Consider the following 8,861-nt stretch of genomic DNA (forward strand, 5'->3'; position numbering starts at 1 on the left):
CCAGCTCCTCAAAAACCATTTCTGAAACCTATTTTCTCTTAGTTCCAGGGAAGAGTTTTCGGGAAGAACAATGTGAGGCTTTCAATGGCTACAACCACAGCACAAATCGGCTCACCGCCATTGTTTCTTGGGTCCCCAAATATTCTGGGGTGTCTCCCCGGGATAAGTGCAAACTCATCTGTCGAGCCAATGGAACAGGCTACTTTTATGTTTTAGCTCCAAAGGTAAACTGGATCTTCTTCTTCTTCTTCTTCTTCTTCTTCTTCTTCTTCTTCTTCTTCTTCTTCTTCTTCTTCTTCTTCTTCTTCTTCTTCTTCTTCTTCTTCTTCTTCTTCTTTTCCTTCTCCTTCTCCTTCTCCTTCTCCTTCTTCTTCATCTCCTCTTCCTGCTCCTCCTGCTCCTCCTCCTCTCCTTCTCCTTCTCCTTCTCCTTCTTCTTTTTCTTCTTCTTCTTTTTCTTCTTCTTCTTTGTTTTCATCTTCGTCTTCTCCTCCTGCTCCTCCTGCTCCTCCTGCTCCTGCTCCTCCTGCTCTCCTCCTCCTCCTCCTCCTCCTCCTCCTCCTCCTCTTCTTCCTCTCCTCCTCCTCCTCCTCCTCCTTCTGTTGGATGGCAGCACAGACTTATGACAAAGGGAATATGTCAATGTCTGTATTCCCCCTCCCTGATTTTATGTGAGCCGCCCTGAGTCCCCTCAGGGAAAAGGGCGGCCTACAAATATTAATAAAATCTAAAATCTAAATCTAAATCTAAATATGGTTGAAAAAAAAGACACATCCATTGGATATCTTAAAATGAAAGAAATGTATTTTAATAGACTTTCAATTTGGAGAAAAAGAGAAATTGTAAAGGGATATTTGTTGAAGGGCGATTGATTAAAGTTATTTAGATTTTTAATGGAAAGAGAGAAGTTCCATAATGTATGTACATTAAACGCTGACAAAGGATTAACTTCCCTTGTTCTCCATTTGGATTCATTAAACCTACAAATGTACTCAATGATAACACTACACTTCGGTTCACAATTATTTGTGTAATGTTTGCAATCACATTTTGCTTCCTTCCATGCAAATCAGAGCCTTGGTTTTTAATAGGAGCCATGGGCAACTCTGGGATGAAATAGTTGGCTTACGGCCAACATTGAGCCTGGAATCACAATCATAAGTTGTTGCAATTGTGACCAGACCTGATTTTTTGACATTTCCCCCCCCCCCCCCAATGCTTCTTAAATGAACTGTGGCTATTAAATGAATGCCGTGGTTGTTCAGCATCTCAATTTTCCCCAAGTGGTGCATTTTGCTAGAAACTTAAAGGAAATGCTGGAAACCAGTAAAAAAACATAGCAAATTGCAAGGTAAACCCATGGCCAAGTTCCCATAATGTGATCACTTGACCGGGGGGGACAGAGAGGGGGTTTTGTGACCATGAAAACAGATTGTTAAGTAGCTTTTGGGGGGGGGGGGGAGATAGGGATCCATCATAACTTTGAACAGTCATTAAGTGACTGGACGTAAGTCAAGAACCACCTGGGGCTGCCCTTGAAGAGCGTTCGAAGACTTCAGTTAGTCCAGATTGCAGCCGCGCGAGCAATTGTGGGTGCACCTAGGTACACCCACGTTACACCTATCCTCCGTGAGCTGCGCTGGCTGCCCATTGGTCTCTGGACATGCTTCAAGGTGCTAGTTGTTACTTTTAAAGCCCTGCATGGCATCGGACCTGGTTACCTGAGAGACCGCCTCCTGCCAATTACCTCCCAAAGACCGATTCGATCGCACAGACTTGGCCTTCTCCGGATTCCATCTGCCAGCCAATGTTGGCTGGCGACCCCCTGGGGGAGAGCCTTCTCTGTTGCAGCTCCGGCCCTCTGGAACGACCTCCCCATTGAGATCCGGACCCTCACTACCCTCCCGGCCTTCCGCAAAGCTACTAAGTCCTGGCTGTTCCGGCAGGCCTGGGGCTGTTGAAGTATCCAGCCCCACTTTAATGGTGAATGTTGCTGTATTTTAAATTTTGTATTGTCTTATTTATACTTCCCTTTTTATTGTAAGCCGCCTGGAGTCCTTCGGGAGTGGGAGGCATACAAGACCAATAAAACAAACTAACAAAAAAAACAAACAACAAACAAACACCTGTGTTGCAGTGCAGGTAGAATGCTACCTGGAATCATTTTGGTGGTTTTGAATCTTCATCCCTGTTCCGCTTCCAAATGGTATCCAAGATTTCAGTAATATTTTTTAAAAAAAATCAAGATTCTTTATTTTATTTTATTTTATTAAAATTTATTTTATCAATTTCATATATACATTCACAATTATATGATCTCATAACTGTTATTAATAATATGTATTTATAACAATTTTCCCTACTGTTAACAATATACTTGAAGATTGCTTTTTTAACATCCCATAGATCCATCTTATCTTACAACGGTCCTACTTCTTCCCTCCCTCCCTCTTTCCTTCCCTTGTTTCTTCTCTCCTACTCCCCTTCCTTCCCTCCCTCCTTCCCCTTCCCTCCTTCTCTCCTTCCCTCCTTCCTTCCCTCCTTCCTTCCTTCCCTCCTTTCTTTTCTCCTTCTCTCCTTCCTTTCCCCCTTCCTTTCCTCCTTCCTTCCCCCTTCCTTCTCTCCTACATTCCCTCCTTCCTTCCCTCCTTTCTTCTCTCCTTCTCTCCTTCCTTCCCTCCTTCCTTCCCTCCTTGCTTCCCTCCCTCCTTCCCTCCTTCCTACCCCCTTTCTTCTCTTTCTTCTCTCCTTCCTTCCTCCTCTCCTTTCCCTTCTCTCCTTCCCCTTCCTCCCCTTTACCCTTCCCCTCTTCTTCCCATTTCTCCCCTCTTTCCTACTCTTACATTCCCCCCCATTCTTCCTCTGCCTTTCCCTTTCTCCTATTCCTCTCCTTTCTCCTCTCCTTCCTATCAAGATTCATGTACAGGTATTTGTCATACATAGCACTGCAGAATATTCAACCACATGACCAAAGTCCTAGTGAAAAGTGGGGAAATTAGATTCTATGGGCAGAGTGAAGGATAACATGTCTTTTGCTAGGACCATGGGCAGGGATGATTGATGATTACTTGTTTGCAAAACAAATGGATATGGGCCAATATTCCACCCTCTCTGGATTTGATTAAAGCAGCCCTGGATTATAGTTTTATCTTTCTGATTTCCAGGTGGTGGATGGCACACCATGTTCCCCAGACTCTAGCTCGCTATGCGTCCAGGGAAAATGTATCAAAGCTGGCTGTGATGGGAAACTTGGTTCCAAAAAGAAATTCGACAAGTGTGGCGTGTGTGGAGGAGACAACAAAAGCTGCAAGAAAGTTTCAGGCTTGTTCACCAAACCCATGTGAGTGAACTTTGGGTAGAGTCACCGAAACGCCACCGTAAAGACTGAATGGATCTAGCTAGACCAATGTCCTGATTCAGTGCAAGGCAATGTTTTGCCAGATCCGTACCAGAAGCTTAACTGAATGATTCAATCAACCCATCTTCTTGGTACTTTCAATATATTGAATCATAAATTAATGGGCTGTGTTCGCGCCATACCAGTGGTGGGTTTCAAACTTTTTTGCAACCGGTTTGGTGGGCGTGACTAGGTGTGGGGGGCATGTGACTGGGTGGGCATGGCCAATTAATGTCACTCACGCCCACACCAGTGGTGGGTTTCAATTTTTTTTAGAACCTCTTCTGTAGGTGTGGCCCGCTTTGTGGGAGTGGCTTGTCAGCCATGTGACTGGGAGTGGCTTGCCGGCCATGTGACTGGGTGGGGAGTGGCTTCCCAACCATGTGATTGGTTGGGCAACTTGTAAAATGTGGTGAAACTCACTTAACAACGCTCTTGCTTAGCAACCAAAATGTTGGCTCAGAAACTCTGGCATTTGAAGCACGCAAGTCTTAAAGCTGTCAAGTTACAAGACCTTTGCACCTCTAACCCTTTAGAAAAAAAACCCCCAGGGGTGTTCAAACTTGACAGCTTTAAGACTTGTGGACTTCAACTCCCAGAATTCCTCCTCTCGCTCTTCATCTTGATGATGTGCGGACGGGCGGGGGGAGGGAGCTGGAACCGGTTCTAAACGGCACTGTAGATTTGTGGAACCTCTTCTATAGAAGAGGTCAGAACTGGCAGGAACGCACCCCTGGCCCACTCAGTCATATGACACACGCCCCACCAAGCCACAGCCGTAGGAAAAGGTAGGAAAATTTTTAGTATTTCTCCCTATCTAGCCCTGCCCTCCCTTTGCCAGTTGCCCCCGTTTCCCCTCCTTTAACGACCCTGGCCCTAGTCCCACTTCCTCCCACACCACCACCTCTTTGGTTGCTTACCTTCAGTGGTGGCTGTTCCAGAGTCTGGAAGGCAAGCTGACTGGAGTTTGCAGCAGCCCGCACCCAGCCGCTGCTGCTGGGAAGTGGCTGGCAGGCAAAGAAGCCTCCTAGCTGTAGGGGCAATGGGATGCGCATGTGTGAAGAACATGGCAGCAACGGCAGCAGCTTTTGCGCCGACCGGAGGACTTTTCAGTGGCCTGTGGCCAGCTGCTACCTCTTTGAGAGCCAGTATGCAAAGCAACAGGGTGAGCGAGCGGCAACCAGGCAGGCGGGGTGAGCAAGCGGCGACAGGGGGACCAGTTCAAGGGCGTGGCCAGCCAGCCATTACTATCGGTTTACCGAACTGGGCAAAATTTCTGCCACCAGTTCAGGTGAGCCGGTGCGAACTGGCTGAATACCACCTCTGTGCCATACCCTTCTGAGAGAACAAACAAGACATCTGAGGAAAATGAACATGTATTTTTTTATGGCAGAAACCTAGCATGTTAACAGTCTGCAAAATTCCCCATGACTGGCCACAGTGTTGAAACTTACAGGTGCCATAGCTCAAAATCCATTCTCCATTTTTAAGTCTATTAAATGAGCTAAAATTTGTGGTCCAGTATAAGGACATTGCATGAGTTCCCCTGCTTTGCATCATTGTTTTCCAACCCTTTCTTTTGGCCAACACAAGTCAAGTATCTCTTAGGTGAATTGTTGGGTTTCGTTGACTGCCACTGGAGCTGGTAGTTGAGTCAGATGAGTCAGAGGACATAGAGAGGGTGCCTGGGTTACCATCGGGCCCTGCAGAAGGCTCTAAGGAGCAGAAGGTCTCACAGCCAGATACAGAGCAGGGCCTATCTACTCACGCTCAGGTGGAGAGACAGCTATTTTCAGGGGTTGAGCTGAGTGAGGGGGAGGAGCAGCTGCACCCTGTCCTAGATGCGAGTATGCACAGAGAAGTGTGGAGTGGAGGACTGAGGTTGGAGACAACCGTTCATGCTCCAGAAGAATTCCCTCCAGCAGATCCCTTGCTAGGATTTCCTTGCTGTTATCCAGGTTGGTCAGAACTCTTCGTGTTGGATTCAAGTACTAACCGAGGCTCCCTTCAGGAAACTGCAGCTTGTGAATCACCTAAGGATGTGTGACCCAGAGCTTTGTCAGTGAATGCCATGTATTGCTGCCTTTCTAAATAAAAAGGGGTAGGCTGTTGAGTGGGGCTCATGAAGGCTGCATCAGAACCCGTATTAATGCTTTGTCTTTCTTCTCCCTGTTGTCTTCCTTCCAGGCATGGCTACAACTTTGTGGTGCTCCTCCCAGCTGGTGCCTCCAGCATTGACATCCGTCAGAGAGGCTACAAGGGTCTGATTAGTGATGACAATTACCTGGCCTTGAAGAATGCACACGGCAAATACCTTCTGAATGGACATTTCATTGTCTCCGCGGTGGAAAGGGACTTGATAGTCAAGGGCAGCGTGATTCGCTATAGTGGAACAAGTACAGCAGTGGAAAGCCTCCAAGCCTTTATGCCCATCCAGGAACCCCTGACGGTGGAAGTGCTATCAGTTGGGAAGATGACGCCACCTCGAGTACGCTACTCCTTCTACCTGCCCAAAGAAAGCAAAGAGGACAAGTCTTCCTACCACCGTAAAGACGGGAAGCGTCCTCCCGTCCTCAACAACAGTATTCTCAGCCTGTCCAACCGCCTGGACCTGGGTCAGCTGGATTATAAACGCCCTGCTTACAAGTGGGCTACCACCAACTGGGAAGACTGTTCGGTCACTTGCGGCAACGGTCTGCAGAAACGCATGGTGTTGTGTCGCGACGCCCTGGGCCAGCTGGCTTCCTCTTGCGATGCCACTCAGAGGCCTGTTGACATCAGGATATGCGGAGATCCTTGCCCAACGTGGGAGGCGTCTCCCTGGTCCTCGTGCTCCAAAACTTGTGGCAGGGGGTTTAAAAGGCGCATACTGAGATGCACAGGGCGGGGTGGTACCCTCCTGCCCCGTGAACGCTGCAACCTCAGGAAGAAACCGCAGGAGTTGGACTTTTGCACCCTGAGACCTTGCTGACCGGGCTGTCTCCACAATTGACCAAAGTCAAATGTGCTACTTTCTGAACTCTCGGTGATCAAGTGGCTGAAAGTGTAAAAAAAATGGCCTCTGGGGGGAGGGAGTGGGATCCAGCTGAGTCGAAGGAGGTCCGTTACGTAGTGCATTTTGACCAAGAACATTCTAAAAGGGGAGACGAAGAGTACCAATAAGAAGGGGGCTTGACAGAGGTTTTGACCATCCAGTCACTTAGTGGTAAAGCAGAAGTAAACAACTACCTCGAAATTGCCCAAACCTCCTAGAAGTTATCACCATTCAGCCATGTATTCTGTGGCCCCGAAGGAGAAGGCAAGGCCAGAAACTGAATATCAGAACTATCTTGAGATGGACCAAAGATAAAGAAGGTGATTCCTTAGAGCCGTGGCTCTAAATCCTTTCCAAAAATCATAAAAAAAGATCTAAAATATAAAAGGGACTCTTAGGACCACCCACCTCCTTCAACTCCTAGAGTTATAGTGGACCATAAGGAAGTACCATTGAGCCTAGAAGGAAAGAATTGTAAGACTTCTATGAGTATAACATGGTACCCTTAAGAAAGAAAGTGATATCCTAGCTCGGATGGAATTGCAAGGCTCTAGACACACATGGGGTTCATTCTTCCGTACAGGACTAATAACCAGTCACTGATTGGTAGCTACCAATTAATATTTTAAGAGCAATGTGCATTTTAATGGTGCTGGACCAAATTGCCTCTGAAGGGTTGGCTTTGCCTGCTTCTTATGGTTCGTGCCAAGAGATCTACCATGTTGGGTAAGGTGGAGCTGCATCTTATTTTCCTGTTCCTTAGTTCGAACAGGGATGCCTCTTTCGACTTTTCTTCCTTGCTTTTGTTATTTAAGCCCATGTATTCTCCAGGGTCACTGTTTCATGTTAGAATTCTCCAATCCAGAGTACATCTGCAAAATACATGCAAACACCTGAACATTGGAGTTTGGATTCAGGCCAGGCTAACTTTGTCCTTTTTATGAAGAAAAAAAAAATGAAAAGGGGATGAACTTAATGCTCCCAGAATGGTTCTGCTGGAGCACTTGAACATGATCAGAAAGCAAGAGAGAAAGTATTGTTGTAACTAATACTCAACTAATCAAGGAGAGAACCAACCTAGAACTAAGGAGAAATTTCCTGACAATTAGAACAATTAATCAGTGGAACGACTTGCCTCCAGAAGTTGTGAATGCTCCAACACTGGAGGGTTTAAAGAAAAGATTGGACAACCATTTGTCTGAAATGGTATAGGGCTTCTTGCATGAGCAGGGGGTTAGACTAGAAGACCCCCAAGGTCCCTTCCAACTCTTCTTATTGGGTTAGATTGAGCAACAGTCTTATCTGTAATAGGGAGGCCTCCTCTGTTGTCCTGCGCTGAAAACCTATTATGGTGATATTGCACCTTAATGTTTTCTATACAAATTCTATACACTAAAATTGAATTGTTGGAATAGCTGTTGTTTTTCCACCTGGGGGCATGTAAAAAAATATAGATCCCATCTCATGAAAAGCAGAATATTCCTTAATATTATAGATAGCCTCAAGTGTAGTATTTGGTCTGTACCTTCCCATAAGATAGACCAGGTGGGAATGCAATCCTATAGCTCATCCTAAGGCAAAGCAGGGCAAGAAAAACGATACATGAAGTAAAACATTATCCTGAGTCAAGGTCCTTGATTTCGTAATCTTAGGGTTTTGGTTTAGGATGCAGTTTCTACATCTTTCTTTGGGGACACTAGACAATATTTTTAGGCCAGGGGTCAGCAACCTTAAACACTCAGAGCCACAAAGGTCCTAACCGGAAGCCCCCTATTCAATTCTGGAGCCGACCGGAAGTCCGGTTTCCCCACCATAGAGTCTCCTCCTAGCATGGCATCCTTTTTCCTCTGCCAAACAGAAGTCTGGTTCCCCCACCATAGAGTCTTCTAGCACAGTGTCCTTTTTCCTTTTACCCACCGGCCTTCCCCCCAAATAATCACAGGCTTCTTTTTCAGCCACATGTAGCAAAGAGAGGAACTAGGTTTTTTTCGAAATGGTGCTGCAGATACAAGGTTTTTTTTGTTCTATTTTTGAATAGGATTTCTATTTACCCCCCCCCCCAAAAATAGGACCGTTCCTCTCTCAACTTCAAGAATGTTTACAAGGTTTTTTTTGTTTTTAAAAGTGTGTTATACTCACAAAATCACGAGCAAAGATAACGGGGGCTTATGTTCTATGAAGCTGTAACCTGTTGAAATGGCTCCATGGAGACCTACACATGCACACAGACACACAGACACACAGACACACACACAGACACACACACACACAGACACACACACACACACACACACTTAGACTTTTGATGAGAGGACTTCTCTTGACCTTGAGATGGTAGGAAGAAGAATTATGAAGATTCATTGGCCAATAGTGTAGTGTGTAGAATGCTGAATTATCTGGACTGGAGAGAATTGTTTTTGCTGTCCTTCGT

General features: G+C 46.1%; 1 protein-coding gene across 1 annotated transcript in view; it reads left to right on the plus strand.

The window, feature by feature from the left end:
• ADAMTS15 (ADAM metallopeptidase with thrombospondin type 1 motif 15) overlaps positions 1-8,481 on the plus strand; it is a 47,838-nt gene extending 39,357 nt beyond the window's left edge. Inside the window, exons 6-8 of the mRNA XM_087706366.1 lie at positions 43-224; positions 3,164-3,339; positions 5,584-8,481. Coding sequence (XP_087562492.1) covers positions 43-224; positions 3,164-3,339; positions 5,584-6,367 — 1,142 coding nt within the window. The 3' untranslated portion in view covers positions 6,368-8,481. The remainder of the gene's footprint in view (positions 1-42; positions 225-3,163; positions 3,340-5,583) is intronic.
• The last annotated feature ends 380 nt before the right edge of the window (positions 8,482-8,861 follow it).

This window comes from Thamnophis sirtalis, unplaced genomic scaffold (assembly GCF_051295495.1).
Source record: "Thamnophis sirtalis isolate CommonGarterSnake01/CBP01778 unplaced genomic scaffold, rThaSir2_p1.2 scaffold_2, whole genome shotgun sequence".
In the NCBI taxonomy this organism is placed as follows: Eukaryota; Metazoa; Chordata; class Lepidosauria; order Squamata; family Natricidae; genus Thamnophis; species Thamnophis sirtalis.